This window comes from Mastigoproctus giganteus, chromosome 2 (genome assembly GCF_048544385.1).
Source record: "Mastigoproctus giganteus isolate SK-2022 chromosome 2, ASM4854438v1, whole genome shotgun sequence".
Classification (NCBI taxonomy): Eukaryota; Metazoa; Arthropoda; class Arachnida; order Uropygi; family Thelyphonidae; genus Mastigoproctus; species Mastigoproctus giganteus.
In genome coordinates, this window is record NC_143576.1 from 29,160,913 (window position 1) to 29,179,675 (window position 18,763).

General features: G+C 37.3%; 1 protein-coding gene across 1 annotated transcript in view; it reads right to left on the bottom strand.

Moving 5' to 3' along the window:
* LOC150089240 (solute carrier family 12 member 2-like) overlaps positions 1-18,763 on the bottom strand; it is a 253,122-nt gene that overhangs the window by 96,792 nt on the left and 137,567 nt on the right. Inside the window, exon 14 of the mRNA XM_090389918.1 lies at positions 11,350-11,464. Within this exon, the coding sequence (XP_090246044.1) occupies positions 11,350-11,464 (115 nt within the window). The remainder of the gene's footprint in view (positions 1-11,349; positions 11,465-18,763) is intronic.

Sequence of the window (18,763 nt, forward strand, 5' to 3'; positions counted from 1 at the left end):
CAACTTAATTGTGAATTCAGTGGAACAAGTTGACAGAAAAGTACAGAAAATTTAATACACAATGTAAAAGGGAAGAAAACTATCTAAATTTCATAGTTGGGAAAACAACCTGAGAGGGCACCTTTCTTTCCTATTTACATTTAGAGCTTCAGAAGAAAATTCTTATTGCAGTAATCAGTTGTTTACTTGTAGGCTTTGTCTAAGTAGCCATGTTGGACAAGCACAATTAACAAAGAACTACACAATCAGGAGTTGGAAAACAGTCCATAAGTAACGCTCTCACATTACCCTTTAATTAATGTTAATTAAATTTTTGATAATTTTAAGTATAATGGTTACTGAATTTTCTTTTAGTTTTCACAGGGTAATTAATTCAAACACCTGTCAGGTGCTGTGCCACCATCTGTATACGGCCTTTTCCATTTACATGAGAACTGATACCACTACAAAGATTCGGATTCTGTGTTTCTTTAACACTCAAGATTAATTGCCTTTTCATTCTCACAAATTAAATAAAAACATTTTTGGTCACACTGGATTTGTTTTTGAAAGATTTATTATTGCTTTCACATAGTAAATATGCAGAAATGCAATACAAGATTCATTCAAGACAGATGCTACTTTATCATATGCCATGCACTGCGAAGCACACCAAATTTTAATAAAATTTTGAAAAAGAAACAAAAAAAGAAAGAAAGAAAATAAAAGAAAAAAATTGAAGTGTAAAATTGCATTTATGTGCATATAATTTTTAAATTTTTAGAAGTATCTGTACGTATGATTACAGAGACATATGTGCATGCAAGTGTTTAAAATTTAGTGCACTTTGACTGGAAAATGGATCAGAGCTTGTAGTCTACATATTTTTGACTGATGCAATTTTTCATTATTCCAAAGAACTAATATTTCTACTAATTTTTTGAAAGTAATAATTACTTAAAAAAATTAAAAGACCCATGCAGTAAATATTGAAAATTTTTTTTTTTTAGAAAGGTAGAAATATCATTATAATCAGGACAATTCAAAACCACCCAAAACTTTTTTCTAGAAATGGGGGGGGGGGGCACCTGTCAGGTGCTGCACTGCATTTAGCAATAGTAGAGGCATATGATGCAAGAAAGCAAGCTTATATGGTATCAGCCAAAAAAAAAAAAAAAATAATAATACAAACCTTCCCATTTCACCCATCCATTCACTCCAAATGTTTGTCTAGTTCTGCCTTAAACTTATTTAAGTTGCTGACCTCCAACTATAACAGATGGAGGTTTGTTCCAACTATCAACCACCCCCAGGCTAAATGCAATTTTCCATACATCTATTCTACAATTGTCTTTCCTCAATTTGAAGTTATGTCCCTTGAGGTGAGTAATCGAGCAAGAGGAAGACTCCCATTAGCACTGAGCTTGCTCAATCCATTCAAGGCCTTATACACCTCAATTAGATCACCTTGCAGGTGCCTAGTCTCCAGAAGCTGCAATTTGCAGAATTTAAGCCTTTCTTGGTAACACCAACCCTTTGTTTCACTCAATCTTGTTGCCCTTCTTGTACTCATTCTAGCAGCTCTACATCTTTCCTAAAATTATTTTGATTATAAAAAAAAAAAAAAAACAAAATCAGACTGCACAATTACTCCCAGTCCTTTTCATTTTCCATCACCAAGGGTGTACCAAAGATTTGATATATTACTCTGGATTACTGCTGCCTATATGCAGTACCTTGCATTTATCAAAGTTAAACTTTAATTGCCATTTCTCAGCCATCTGCCTAATTTTTCTAGATCTTGTTATAGCAGCATATCATCATTCACCAGTAATCACCCTGGCAACCTTTGTATCATCCTCTAACTTAGACATTAGGCCTAATATACCTCATCAATAAATACAGAAAACAATAATGGACCTAGTACCAAATCCTGTGGGATTCCATTAATAAAATTAGTCAATGAAGAGCAGTGTCCATTGAGAATCCTCTGTCTTCTCCTATTCGCATTTTCAACTATTCAACCATTCCTTTACCCACAGCAGTAACTTTCCCTTAATGCCACTGTTTTCATTTGTACAGCATTCTTTTATGTGCAACAGTATCAAAAGCCTTCCTGAAATCCAAGTAGATGATATCAAAATTATTTTTTGCATCCAGTTACTTGGTCAGCATCACAGTATCCAATCAAATTGGATTCTCCTGCTTTACTTCTTTAACCCATTATTCCATTATTCCATAGTGATTCCATTATTTTCTCTGGAACAGAAGTTAAGCTAACGGGTTTAATTACTCACGTCACCTTTTGATCCCCCTTTGTGAATAGGACATACATTTGCACATCTCTAGTCCAAAGAGACCTCCCCTGAATCCAGAGATGCTCTCATAATTATGGCTAAGGATTTGTTTACCTCCTTTGCTACCTCCTAGTATAATTGTATAGATCTGATCCACCTCCGGCACCTCTACATTTAATTTCAATTTCTCTTCCAATTTTCTCTCAATTACCACAAAATCATTTAGCTCCTTGTTAGAGTGTTATAAACTTCTGGCATTATCCACCCTAAAGAATTCCTCATGTGTGAATATAGATACAAAATAATTATTCAGTTTGTAGCAATCTGAGCTAAACCACTGACATAAGTGGACCAATGCGATTCAAACCATTCCTCCTACTATTAATATAAGTAAAGTATTTGCTGCTTTTCTTAGCATTCTATGCTTCATACTTCTCGTAATTTGCCTAGGCTTGCCTAACCTCCTTCGTGACTTGATTGTAGAGTAGTTTATATCTGCCATAGGCTTCTGTATTACCTGATAATTTATATGCATCCCACCTAAATGGATGTCAGACATTCAATGGAGACATGTCTGACATCCATTTAGGTCTAATGTCTTGAACTATGTTTCTTAATTGACATGTAATGCCTAGTTGTTTCTATGATCATTTCCCTGAATGTTTCACATTTAGAATTTGTTGTTTGATCTCACTGTATAGAATTTAAAAACTGTCTCAGACCACTATAATCTCCTTTATGAAAGTTAAATCCCTTCCTTTACTCTTGATGGTAGTTACATCCATAATTAAATCCCAAATTAGTACACTGTGCTCACTGCCACCTAGTGGTTCATTTATTTACAGATTCTTAATGCATGAAGAATCACTGCTGATAATCAGATCAAGAATATTGTTCTCTTTTGTGCCTCTCTAACATGCTGCTGTAGAAAATAGTCAGCCATTAAATCTATAATAGCCGTGCTAGTGTGTGAGAGACCTACCCACAAGTTCCAGTCAGTATCTGGAAAGTTAAATTCCCTTATTATAAGACATTTGGACTCACAGTCATTCAGCTTATAACACACTTCTACTTTCATTTTGTTTTCCTAGTGCTCATGTTATACCAAACTAACTCAACATTGCACTGGTCACCCATGTTAACTGGAGGCACTGCCTCAAATATTATGTGCTTCTTAACTAAGAGCATAACACTTACCCCCTCCCTCATATCTTGTCTGTCCTTTCTGTATACATTGTACTCCCCATATTCAAATTCTGCATTACTTATATCTGAGTTACACCACATCTCTGATATCCACACGATGTCTGCATCTGATGACTTAACCGGCACTTCAGAGTCATCAAATTTATTTACTATGCTCCTAACATTGGTGTACATGCAAGGATACATGCATCTGTTCTTATTCTCAGTTATCTTAACACATCCCATGCATTTCCTTGTTCCATGATGACCCAGAGCAGGTCCTGAAATTAATGCTACCTTGCTTTCTAGGCTGCTATGCACAGAAACAGCCTATGCATGACTTCTACAATGACTTTTTATAGCTTTCATGTCTAGAGGTTTTTGCAGTGAAGTTATTATGTGTACTTCACATACTCCATCATCTTCAACCTCACATATTGTGGATATATTTCGTCACTGAATTGTTTAGGTCTTCATAATGCCTACCTATCCGCCAATGAGATTCCAAAAATGGTTTAAATCAAAAATGGGTAGAACTTGCCAATGCTAAGAAAAGCTACGGTTCAGAGTTTGATGAGTTATAGTGGCCTCTTCTGTTTTGACAAGATGTTTCATGCCTCATGTAATATCCTTAAATTAAAACTCAGTTCTGGATAGCAGCATACATTTAAAATAAAAAAGCAATATACTTCTATACTGGAGTTTGCTAATCTACACAAGGGCTACTAAGGCCAAGGTGTGTTTTCCATTGGAGCAGTGTTTTTTTTTTTTTTTTTTTTTTTTTTTAATTTAGAGTAGTGCAATACCAAGGCAACTTATGACAGAGTGCCCCCGCAATATGCGACTGATGCACTAAATAGCAAACCAGTTTTCTAACAGGTATACCCAGAAAGAGGCTGGCTTTTACAACAAAATACATAAATTAATTCGATTAAATTAAATACAGGCATACCTCGAATAACGAATAGGATGCGTTCCACGAAATTACTTCGTTAAGCGAAAGTTCGTTTTCAGAGGTAAAAATACTATGGCCAGAATAGGGATACGTTCCTACTTAAAGAAAATGAAAAGCTTTTTTTTCGAACAAAGAAAAGTTTTATTAAATAAACAGTCAACTTACATACAAAGTGAAATCACATTTTAAAATATGAGTCTAAAGTTGATTGTTTATGCTCTTTTTCTCTTTCATTCAACAATTGCCTATACGGAGTTATTGCATTTAACACTGATCGCTTAACAATAACACTTCTTCCTAAATCAGGATCATTTTCACTAAAAAAAATTTAAAACGTTTTCAATGTCATTTAAGCACCTTTTTAAATCTTTGGTTGTTAACACTTTTTCTGCAGGAACTTCTTTATGTTATTTTCTTCTTCTAGTACAACTTCTGGCCATATTTTGCGCCAATCTCCATTTAAGCATTTCTTAGTGACTTCTTTCCAAGAACTATCAATGTTTTCAATTGCGTTTTTAATGGTGTAGTTTTTCCAAAAGGTTTTAACTGTCATTTCCTCTTTATCCTCTAGTTCAGTTAAACTGCTTAATGTTCGACGCAGATAATAAGCTTTAAATGATGTTATTACTCCCTGAACCAATGGTTGAATCAGGGAAGTTGTGTTTGCTGGAAGAAACACAACTTTGACAGGAATGCATGTGTCCAACGTGTTAAGATCAGTAGGGTGTCCTGGAGCATTGTCTAACAACAAAAGAGCTTTTTCTTCAAATTTGTTTTTTTTGACAATACCGTTTTACTTCAGGACAAAAGTGGTTAACAGACCGATCAGTAAATAACTCCTTGGTAACCCACGCTTTTCTATTTGCTTTCCATATTACAGGTAAATTCATTTTTATGTTACCTTTTAACTGTCACCTTTTACTTTTAACTAATAACAATTTTAATTTATAATCGCCAGAGGCATTTGATCCAAAGAGTAACGTTAAACGGTCTTTGGCTGCTTTGAACCCAGCAGCTGATTTTTCTTCAATAGAAATGAAGCGTTTTGTTGGTAGCCGTTTCCAGAACAAACCGCTTTCGTCAACATTGAACACCAAATATGGAAAATTTTCACGTTCAATTATTTCCTTTAGTTTTTCTGGAAACTCAAGCGTTTAGGGCATAAGCCTCAAGCTATGAACGATGCCGTTTTATTATTAATAATCTGATTTATTCAGATATAGCTATGTATTCCTGATGCATTTGCACTATATTTACACATTTTTCTGGAAACTTATTTGCAGCTTCTCCTGTTAATTTTACACTATGAATCCTGGCCCGTTTTTTAAATTTCTCGAACCAACCACGAGAAGCCCCAAAGGTTTCCGTAATTTCTTCAGTTTGTTTAGATTTCAGGTGATTAAACTGGAATATTTTTTTTTATGTTAAATGGGGCTTGAAATTGCCGACTTCGTTATATCGAAGCTTCGTTATCAGAGGTAACGTTAACCGAGGTATGCCTGTATATGTAAATTTCATATGCTTGAATAGAAAATTATTTTCTGAAATTTCTTAGAAACTATACACGATATACCAAAATAAATATCAATTTCTGAATCAGCAACATCAGTTCATATATATTAGGTACATTTGTTATAGAGACAGTAGAAAGAGGGGGGGGGGAACAATTAAAATCAGGTTTTATTATTCAATGGTAAGTTAGCATTAGTAGAGGCACACAATGCAAGAAAGCAAGCTTATGCAACACCAGCCAAAAAAAACCCCTCCCATTTCACCCCTCCATTCGTTCCAAATGCCTGTCCAGCTCAGCCTTATTTTTATTTAGACTATCAACTTCCACAACAAATGATGAAAGTCTGTTCCACCAATCAACTACCCACTGGCTAAAGGCAAATTTCCGCACATATATTCTACAACTGTCTTTCCTCAATTTGAAATTGTGCTCCCTCAGATTCTTAATCTGAGCAAGAGGAAGAATCCCATCAGCATTCAGCTTGCTCAACCCATTCAAGGCCTTATACACTTCAATCAGATCACCTCGCAGGTGCTTAACTCTCCAGGCACTGCAACTTACAGAACTTAAGCCTTTCTTGGTAAGAGAACCCCTTTGTTCCATTCACCAATCTTGTTGCCCTTCTTTGTACTCTTTCTAGCAACTCTACATCCTTCCTAAAATGAGGCCTCCAGACCTGTACACAGTACTCTAGGTTTGGCCTGACCATTGCCTTGTATAACAGGATAATCATCTCCCTGTCCCTGCTAGCAAAATTCCTATATATCATTAACAAGACTCCATGACCTGCCCTGGCAGCCCATCTGCACTGCTCAGCGAACTTCATATTTGACTCCACAATTATCCCTAAGTCTTTTTCACTTTCCACTTCCCCGAGTGTATCACACAGTTGGTACATTTCTCTTTGGTTATTGCTACCCATATGCAATAACCGAAGAGAACATTTAGAATTCGGTTATTGTATTTGTCAATGTTAAACTTCGGCCCATTCTTCATGCCACTTCTCAGCCCACATTCCCAACTTATCTAGATCCAGTTGGAGTAGCATACTGTCTTTACTGTCATTAACAACCCTGCTAACCTTTGTATCATCTGCAAGCTTGGACATTAAATGTGATATAACTTCATCAATGTCAATAAGAAATATACAAGACAATAATGGCCCAACACAGAACAATGGGAAACTCCACTAATAATATTTCTCCACAAAAAGCAGTGTCTATTGAGTACCACTCTCTGCTGTCTCCCACTCAACCATCCCTTTATCCATTGTAGCAACTTACCCTTAATGCCATACCTCTCCAATTTGTACAGCAGTCTTCCAGGTGCAACAGTATCAAAAACTTCCCTGAAATCCAAGTATATGATATCAAAATTATTTTTGGCATTCGGTTCCTTTGTGACCACATCATATTATCCAATCAAATTGGTCAGACAAGACCTCCCTTTAACAAACCCATGTTGTGTCTTAACTATTACTGCAGTCTTGTCTAGATGGTCCTGCAATGCTTCTTTAACCAGTGATTCCATTATTTTCTCCAGAACACGTTAAACTAATAGGTCTATAGTTATTTCTGTCACCTTTTGAACCCCCCTTTGTGAATTGGTGATACATTTGCACACCTCCAGTCCATGGGGACCTCTCCTGAGTCCAAGAGAGCACTTGTAATTATGGCTAAGGGTTTTCTTACTTCCTTTGCTGCCTCCTTTAATATAACTGAATAGACCCGTCCACCCCAAGTGCCTTTTTTATGTTTAACTTCAACAATTTCTCCTGCAGTTTGCTCTCAGTTATTACAAAATCACTTAGCTCCCTGTTAGAGTTTGATAAACGTCTGGCACTCCCCTCATTGGATAACTCCTCCTGTGTGAATGTACAGGCAAAATACTCATTCAGTTTATCAGTTACCTAAGCATGATCATCAATAGTCAAACCATCTATGTTAAGTGGTCCAATCTGATTCATCTCTTTCCTTCTAGAGTTTACTCTAGAAGGCCTCTTTGCTGTTTTTCTTTGCATCCTTTGCCAAAGATTTCTCGTAATCTGCCTTCAACTGCCTAACCTGTAGAATAGATGTGTGGAAGAAATTTGCCTTCAGCAAGTGGGTGGTTAATTCCTGGAATAAACTTCAATCTGTCATTGTGGAAGCTGATAGGTTAAATAAATTTAAGGAGGAACTGAACAAACATTTAGAGGGAATTGTTTTGTAATTTTTTTTTTTTTTTTGGCTGATGCTGCATAAGCTCACACTTTCTTTCTTGCATCACATGCCACTACTACTACTACTACTACCTCCTTTGTGACTTGAGTACAGACTAGTTTATATCTGCCATAGGCTTCTGTGTCATCTGATACTTTATATGCTTCCTATACATTTTTCTTTTCTGCCATGACCCTCATTACTTCATCTGACATCCATTTAGATAGTATTTCTTAGTTGGAATGAAAAGCCTTGTAGCCTCCAAAATTAACTCCATGAAAGCTTCTCATTTAGAAATAATTCACTGTTGGTAACATCATCAGTTGATCCCACTGTACAGAATTTAAAAACTTTCTGAGACCCCCAGTAGTCACCTTTACGAAAGCAAAAGCCCTTCCCTTTAGCCTTCATGATAGTTACATCTTTAAGTAATTCCCACATCAGTACACTGTGATCACTGTCACCCAGTGGTTCCTTTAACTGCAAATGCATAAATAATAATCACTGCTGATAATCAGATCAAGACTATTACTCTCTCTGGTTACCTTTCGAACATGTTGCTGTAGAAAACGTCATCCAATATATCCGCAAAAGTCTTTCTAGTGTGTGAGTGACCAACCCAGAAGTTCCAGTCAATATCAGTCAGTAAGTTAGTGATATCTTCTGGAATGCTGCTATATCTTACTTTCATATAACTTCTAGACTTTAAAAAATCAATGGCATGATAATAGCAACAACATTTTATTTTAACCAATTTGTAATATGATGAAACCAAAATATTATTTATCATTAATTTTTTTAAATACCTCAAGCATATTAGGTAGGAATTATAAGCTCATAAGACAAAACTTTTTGAGCAAGCATTGAGAAAAGTCAAACGCATTGTCGAGCGACTCTTTCACTTTTAAACTAGTAAATGCAAGAGCAAAGTGGTAAAATAAGAAGCAAGGAAGAACATATAGAAATGTGCAAGACCATAAGAAAGTACGGGTGACCCTCATATAACATGGTAGTTAGGTTCCTATAAAATGTGTTGTGCAAAACCATGTTATACGGGACTAAGAAAAAGTACAAAAAGGGGGGGGGGGGTTACATTCCAAAAGCTAACAAAAATACACCATTCTAGATTTTTTTATTATTATTATTATTAGCCATATGGTGCAAGGATGCCTGGGGCTTATGAGGGAATTGCCAAGAAAGAGAAGAATGATGGCACACCCAGGGTCCACTCAGGATTCCAAGCCCATACTCACCAAATGTTAGCCCCTGGGGTTCGTATATCATCTGCTCTCTTTAAAAAGAAATCTGGTTTTGTTTGATAAATCTTTGTGAATTTCATTGTATGAACTAAGCATTTCTGAAGCTCCATTTTGAACTTAGGGCTCCTTTTATTCAAGAATCTGCATTAAAAAAAAAAAAAAAAAAAATTCTAATTGCTTGGCTAACTTTATGCCTTCCAGTATGCTTTTTGTTGTAAAATTTGGAGGTTTAGAATTTTAATCTGTGCTATCATCCTCTGAATTGATTTGGTTTTACCTCTGATGCCATTTCCACCAAATCAGCTTCACCAGCCTCTTTTTCTACCAGTAATTCTTGAATGTCTGCAGTAATCATATATTTTTAAATTTTTGTAGGAGCATTGGCAACTAAGGCCATGTTGCTCTGCCTATATTGTCTATAAATTGCATGTGTCCTGAGGTCAATTTTCTGTTTCGATGGATGATAAACCAGAGTTTCTGGGGGGGGAGAAAAACCATGTTACCCTCACCTGAGTCAGACTAACTCAGCCACATTGTGAAAAAGACCCATAAAAATTCCTCCCATCATCAACAGGATTTGAACTCAGGTCTTTTCTACCAAGTGTGGGGAGGAGGGTGCTTCTATCAACTGCGCTACCCACATTGGCTTCAGTAGGATATCATCAAAATCTTCCCCTCCTACCAACGTAACTATTGCACCGATTCCATTTTCTGCTGGTTCAACCAGATCTCCAGAATGAACTGACTCTGGCCATGTATTTTTCCAACAAGCATTTAATGTTGACAGTTTTACTTCTTTGAGCGATAAAGCTATGATTCTGATACAGTCCACAATTGAAAAATGTTTCCATACCTTTATTACTTCAATAGATTCAGAATAAATTTTTTTGAAAAATCCATTGTAACGATTTTCTGATGTAATGAGTCTTAAAGGTGGATATAATGCCTTGGTCTAATGGCTGAATGAAAGAAGTATTAACCTAGTACAACTGTGGTGGTAGAAACATAACTTAAATGTTTGCATAACTTAAATCTTTTGGATGGCCTGGATTGCTATCCGATAGTAATATAAAACTTTGAAATCTAGATTTTTTTCACAAGTTCAATAGCACAGAACATAACATGGGAATTTTCCAACAAAATAAAATACAGGGATTTCTCAATATTTTTTTTTTTTTTTTTTACTAGCAAGTCAACAGCAGGGATTCAAAAAGAGTGGAAATGTTAAAAAAATTACATCCAACATAATAGCAAGGTTTTATCTGCACAAAAGCTCAAAAATACCCTGTTATGCGAGGTTTGCCAAAATACTCTAACCGTGTTATATAAGTACTGTGTTGTGCGAGGACTGCCCAATTTATCAATCGTGTTAGAGGGAAACTGTGTTGTAGAAGTACCGTTTTATACAGGGGTTGCCATATATAAAAGAAGAAATGCACAAATTCAATGCTGATCTCTTCAGAAGAACACTAGAAGAAAATCACGGCTAAAGAAAACAAAACAAAAAATGTTTTGTTTTTACACAAGAACCAAATGGTTTGCTTTGAAGCTTGAGGATGGCACAACAAGAAATACTAAAACAAGTGAAAGAATTTTATTCATATCTTTATAAGGATAAAGGACAACAACTAAATCCAACACCAGATGCAAAAGCTGTAACAGAAAAGACCAAAGATGAGGTGGATTGATGAAATTTTGAAATTTGCTTGTGCACAACAAAAAAAAACAGAAAGCACAAAATTGCAAATGCTGGAAATGTGCTGAGGAGGCCTTCATCCTGCAGTGGACCAACAATGGCTGAAGTTGATCATGATGATGAAATTCGAGAGCAAATTCCAAACACATTACTTGTAATAGTACATGACAAATTTATGTTAATGGTTGTGTGGTGTAACAAATTTAAGGAACTTTAAAAAGTAACCTACTATAGTTTATCTCTTAAATCCATATTCAAACTTACTTTAGTAATAATATGGCCACAAACCATTAGGCTCAATTTCTTTGTGATAGTATAAGTGAAGTCTACTAGAGGAGGACGGCTGCTGGGAATCCCCGTAAGCACAAGGATTTGCGGCCTAAGAGGGAAATAAAAAAGGTTAAAATAAAACTGAAATAATTGTAATACTGTTATTTCATTTATTTATTTATTTTATTTTTCCAATTTTTTTTTTTTTTTTTTTTTTTGAGACCTCCCCTGAAGCTCAGCTCATTCTTTTGTACAAGTATTCAAGTGTTGAGAAACAGACCCCAGGGTTTCTCTCCCATTACCCGCATTCTTTTTTAGTTGCATTCTTTATCAGGTGTGAATTTACTGTGGAAATAGTAGTAAATGAAACCAAGGAAAGGAAAAGGATCAGTTGACATTATATCCAATGGTAGTGTAGTTAAGAATCCAATTCCATGTAGTTAAGAATCCAATTATGAAGTGATACTACCTGTGGAATTTATATACATGGAATTATTTCCCATTCTGCTATACTATAAAGGTTTCCTTGGAATTGTTTCATATACATGGACTTATTCCATGTTCTTTTCTAATCGGATCATTAACTACACCACCTTTGGATCTTAAGTCACCATGTTACTCATTTCTATGGATTTAAACCAGTTCTTTTTCTTTGAATGTACTTTCATGCAAATTTGGATTGATTATAATTATTAATTTATTTATAACTCAAAATATTTGATGATTCTTGTTTAGCATATTCTGAGACGTTTACTATTCAGCTTATTATAACGTAATCCTATCATTTTGTCTAACATGTATATGGTTTTGCCATCGTATAATTCTTTATATATTAACGGTAATGTTTAATTTTGAATGACTATCACAATAAAGCCATACTATTCCAACTGTGTTTCTTTTTCTTTTTCCAATGCTAATTATGCACTTGTATTCTAAATACGACTATAGAGGTCACCATTTTTCCTGCTATTTGGAATTTCTTCGCAGTTTACTATTAAGCCTGCTTCGCTGCTATAAATTGCTCTATCATGTAGATATATTGCTTATTTGGTTGAAGCTTGCATGCATTCATCTACTCTACTGAATTTGTGCACTTCATCTACCTGCCTTTATTTTCTCACCATCATATTTCCGCTTCACATTTCTTGAAATACTACAGGTATCGTATACTTTCACTGTCTTATCATACTTTTGGTTTTGTTTTAGATTCGTTTCTCGGCATGTTTCAACACACATATTTTACCTTTCAATACAAGCATTTGGTATCAGCTCTCTTTTATACTAACACTTATAAATTCCCAGCTTCCTTCAAATTCCTACACAACCCCAGCAAGCTTAGTGTTATTTAATAAATTTTTCTATGCTTTTTATCATTCTGCTGTCTAATTCTAAAGTTCTTTTCTTTCGTTAACCTATTAGCGTAATACGAGGGTGACACGAACGTTCATTTTATCCTACTTCTTTTGCTATTTTTCGTCTTTATTTATTTAGCATTAGCAGAGGCATTTGATGCAAGAAAGCAAGCTTACGCAGCATCAGCCAAAAAAAAAAAAAAAAAAACTCACTTCCACTTCACCCCTCTGTTCGTTCCAAATACCTGTCCAAATACCTGAGCCTTAAACGTATTTAGGCTATCAACTTCCACGACAAGGGATGGAAGTCTGTTCCACCAACCAACCACCTGCTGGCTAAAGGCAAATTTCCGCACGTCTATCCTACATCTGTCTTTCCTCAATTTGAATTTATGCCCTCAGGTGATTATTCTGAGCGAGAGGAAGAATCCCATCAGCATTGAGCATGCTCAAACCATTCAAGGCTTTATACACCTCTATCAGATCACCTCGCTGGTGCCTAGTCTCCAGACACTGTAATTTGCAAAACTTAAGCCTTTCTTCGTAAGAGCACCCCTTTGTTCCATTCACTAATCTTGTTGCCCTTCTCTGTACTCGTTCCAGCAGCTCTACATCCTTCTTGAAATGAGGCCTCCAGACCTGTATACAGTACTCTAGGTGTGGCCTGACCATTGCCTTATACAAGGGAATAATCACCTCCTTATCCCCGCTAGAAAAATTCCTATATATCATTGACAATACACCATGAGCTACTCTTGCAGCCCGCCTGCACTGCTCAGAGAACTTCATATCTGCCTGCACAACCACCCCCAGGTCCCTTTCATTCTCTACCACTGTCAGTGTAGTACCACAGAGTTGATACGTTGCTCTGGGGTTGCTGTTTCCCATGTGTAGTACTTTACATTTGTCAATGTTAAACTTCATTTGCCACCTCTCAGCCCATCTGCTCAACCTTTCCAGATCCTGTTGCAGCAGCATAGTGTCAGTAGTGTCCTAGACAACCCTGCCTACCTTTGTATCATCTGCAAACTTGGACATTAAGCTTGATATACCCTCATCAATATCATTTATGAATACAGAAAACAATAATGGACCCAACACCGAGCCCTGAGGGACTCCACTAATAACATTAGTCCACGACGAGCAGTGTCCATTGATTACCACTCTCTGCCTTCTCCCCCTCAGCCACCCCTTTATCCACAGCAGCAATTTGCCTCCAATGCCACACTGCTCCAATTTGTGCAGCAGTCTTCCATGTTCAACAGTATCAAAAGCCTTTCAAAGATCCAAGTATATAATATCAAAGTTATTCCCTGCATCCAGTTCCTTTGTGACTGCATTATAGTATCCAATCAAATTGGTCAGGCAAGACTTCCCCCTAACAAAACCATGCTGTGTCCGAGCTATAGCTGAAGTCTTGTCTAAATGATCCTGCAGTGCTTCTTTAACTATGCCTCCATTAATTTTCCTGGAACAGAAGTTAAACTCACAGGTCTATAATTACTTGTGTCAGCCTTTGATCCTCCTTTGTGAATTGGGGTCACATTTCCACATCTCCAGTCTGTGGGTACCTCCCCTGAGTCCAAGGAAGCTCTCATAATTATGGCTGAGCGTTTGCTTACTTCCTTTGCTGCCTTCTTTAATATAACTGGATAGATCCCATCCACCCTGGGTGCCTTTCTTGTGTTTATCTTCAACAATTTCTCCTCCACTTTACTCTCAGTTATTACAAGATTCTCTAGCTTACTGTTAGAGTTGAATACACCTCTGGCTTTCCCCTCGCTAAATAACTCCTCATGTGTGAATGTCGATGCAAAATATTCATTTAGTTTGTGTTCATTTCAACAGGATCATCAACAGTTGACCCATCGATATCAAGTGGACCAATCTGATTCATCCCCTTCCTTCTAGAATTTACATAAGTAAAGACCTCTTTTCTGTTTTTCTTTGCATCCCTTGCCAAAGATTTCTCGTAATCCGCCGTCGCCTGCCTAACCTCCTTTGTAACTTGGTTACAGATCAACTTATATCTATCATAGGCTTCTGTGTCATGTGTTAATTTGTATATATCCCAAGCATGTTTCTTCTCTGCCATATGTCTCATCAGTTCATCTGACATCCATTTAGGCCTAAACCTTGAAATATTTCTTAGTTGGTATGTAAAGCCTAGTAGCTTCCAAGATAAGTTCTTTGAATGCTTCCCATTTTGCATTTGCTGTTGGTAACATCATCAGTTGGTTCCACTGTATAGAATTTAAATACTGTCTCAGTCCATCGTAGTCGCCTTTACGAAAGCAATAACCCTTCCCTTTACCCCTAATGGTAGTTACCTCTTTCAGTAAATCCAACTTCAGCACACTGTGATCACTGCCACCTAGTGGTTCATTTATCTGCAGATTCTTAATGCATGAAGAATCACTACTGATAATCAAATCAAGAGTATTCTTCCCTCTAGTTGCCTCCTGAACACGCTGATGTAGAAAACAATCATCCAATAAATCCACAAAAGCCTTGCTAGTGTGTGAGTGACCAGCCCCAAATTCCAGTCAATATCTGGGAAATTAAAATCTCCCATTATAAAACTCTGATTTACTGGCCCGCTCTATTTCCCTGTACAGTATCTTATTATACTCATCAGAGTCATTAGGCCTATAGCACACTCCTACTCTCAATTTTGATCTCCCAATGCTTATGTCACACCAAACTGACTCGACATTGCACTGTCCAGCGATGTCCACTGGTTTCACTTCCTTGGATTTTATGTATTTCTTAACTAATAGCATAACCCCTCATCCCTTCCTATCCAGTCTATCCTTTCTGTAGACGTTGTACTCCCCATATTCCAGTTCTGCATTCCTTATATCTGTGTGACACCACGTCTCTGATATCCCAACAATATCTGCCTTTGATGTTTTGAGCAATACCTCAAATTCATCAAATTTATTTACCAAACTCCTAGCATTGGTGTACACGCAAGTATACATGCACCTATTTCTATTCTTAGCTACCCTAACACAACCCATGTGTTTACTTGTACCACAATGACTCCCGGCAGTCTCTGAACTACCCTGCATCTTGTTTTTCAGGCTTCTGCTCATTCCAATAGAAACAGTGCAAGAATCTCTTTCACCTCTGCCAGTGGCTACTGTTAATCTATTCGTCTTTGTCTCCCCCCAAGCTAGCAGTTTTTCGACCCACTTAACATTGCCTCGATGGCATCAGCAAATATTCTTGCACCCTTTCTATTTAAGTGTATCCCATCCCTGTAGAAGCAATCTCTCCTGTTAACAAGTACAGTCCAGGCTGAAAAAAATTCTACCCCCTTGAGCCTTGCACAATCTTTCCAGGGCCGAATTGATCGACAAGGCTCTCATCATATACTCCCTCCTATCGTGTCTGGGCAGAATTGCAGACACTTTCAAATTCAACCCTAATTCACGGCTTTTTATCAACATTGACCTGTACTTGCTAATTAATTCCGCCAGTCTCCTACTCTTAATATCATTAGTGCCAACGTGTACAACTATATCACCTTTTGTGCCCTTAAAAGATGATATCCGCTCTACAACGTCATCAACCTTTGCCCCTGCATGACATACCCTGGTCCTACTCCACCTATCCTTTTTACAAAGCATGTTCCCCGTTTCCCTGACAATAGAGTCACCAACAACTACTAGTTCCTGTGGGACCAGCGCATTCTGCCTAGGGGGCTGCCTCTGTGTTGCCTGATGACCAAGTGCAAGCTCTGGCGTTGATGTGGGCAGCTGAGAGCTTGATGGGCCCCTCAATTTAGTTCCTTCGAGGGCATCTACCCTGTCCTTCAAGCTCTCATAAAGGCCCATAAGAACGCTGAGTTGTTGCCCGATTTCGATACACTCCTTGCATCGCGCACACACAAAGACATCTCCCATGGCAATATCATGTCCCGTACCTGAATGCTCCACAAACATCATGGAAGCTGTGCATTTTAGAAGGCTGTGATTCAGAAGACAACTGCCCCCTGCAACCAGAGAGTGTAATACTCTTGAATTGGTATCAGCAGTGATTATTCATGTATTAAGAATTTACAGATAAAGGAACCACTAGGTGGCAGTGATCACAATGTACTGATGTGGGATTTACTTGAAGATATAAATTACCATCAGGGGTAAAGGGAAGGACTTTGATTCCATAAAGGTGACTACAGTTGTCTCGGCCAGTTTTTAAATTCTGTACAGCGGGACCAACTGATGATGATGTTACCAACAGCAAATTCCAAGAGGGAAGCATTCAAGGAACTAATCGTGATAGCTACAAGATATTTTTCATACCAATTAAGAAATATTCAAGATTTAGGCCAAAATGGATGTCAAATGAACCAATGAGACTTCTGGCAGAGAAGAAAAACACATGGGATGCATATAAATTATCAGGTGACTCAGAAAACTATGGCAGATATAAGCAAATCTTAGATTTGCTTATATCTGCCATAAATCTTAGATCTTAATCTCGTCTTAAATCTTAGGAGATTAGGCAAGTGAAGGCAGATTGTGAGAAATCTTTGGCAAAGGATGCTAAGAAAAACAGAAAGGACTTCTTTACTTTTATAAATTCCAGAAGGAAGGGGAAGGTTGAGATTGGTCCACTTGATATTGATGGTTCGGCTCAGATAGCTGATAATCTGAATGAGTATTTTGCATCTACATTTCATGAGGAGTTATTAAGGGAGGAAAAAATGCCAGAAGTTTATCAAACTGTAATACGGGGCTTAATGATTTTCTAATAACTGAGAGCAAAGTGGAGGAGAAATTGTTGAAGTTAAACATAAGAAAGGCAGCTGGGATCAATCCTGTTATGTTAAACAAGGCAGCAAACCCTTGGCCATAATTATGATTGCATCCTTAGACTCAGGGATGCAATCATAATTATGGCCAAGTGGAGAAGTGAAAATGTATCCCCAATTCACAAAGGGTGACACGAGTAATCACAGACTAGCTAGTTTAACTTCTGTTCCGGGGAAAATAATGGAGTCACTGGTTAAAGATGCATTGTTGTATCACTATACAAGACTGCAGTAATAATTCAGACACAGCATGGGTTTAAGGGAAATTCTTGACTGACAAATTTGATTGGATACTATGATGTGGTTCAAAAGGTACTGGATGCAAAAATAATTTTGATATCATATACTTGGATTTCAGGAAAGCTTTTCACACTGTTGCACATGGAAGACTATTGTACAAATTGGAGCAGTGTGGTATTAAGGATAAGTTGCTACAATGGATAAAAGGATGGTTGAGTGGGGGGAGACAGAGAGGTAATCAATGGATACTGTTCTTCGTGGATTAATGTTATTAGTGTTTGTTTCTTTGTTTTTGGTTTTTAGGAGCATTAGCAACTAAGGTCATATTGCTCCGGGGATATGCGGCGGTCATTCCATGACCTTTCCGCATCCTCCGTATTTGTTGGTCATGGGCTTGAACCCTGGTCTAACCAAGAAACATATGCTATGCAATGCTGCTCCTGCCCACCTGGCTACGGAGGCGCCATGTTATTAGTGGATTCCCCCCCCACAAGGTTTGGTGTTTATCAATCATATTGATGAAGGTATATCGGGCTTAATGTCGAAGTTCGCAGATGATAAAAAGGTTGGCAAGGTTGGTAATGACAGTGTGCTACTCCAACTGAATCTAGATAAGTTGGGAAAATGGGCTGAGAAGTGACAACTGAAGTTTAACCTTGACAAATGCAAAGTACTGCATATGGGTAGAAATAACCCTAGAGAAACATACCAACTGTTTGGTACTACACTTAGGGTGATAGAAAATGAAAAAGAACTGGGAGTAATTGTGCAGTCAGATATGAAGTTTTCTGAGCAATGCAGACAGGCTGTCAGAGCAGGTCATGGGGTATTATCAATGATATACAAAAATTTCGCTAGTAGGGTAAAGGCTGTTGTTGTTGTTGTTGTTGTTTGGATTTTAGGAGCATTAGCAATTTGATTTTTTAGGAGCATTAGCATTTGGTTTTTAGCAGCATTAGGGCCATAATGCTCCGGGATATGCGGTCGTCATTCC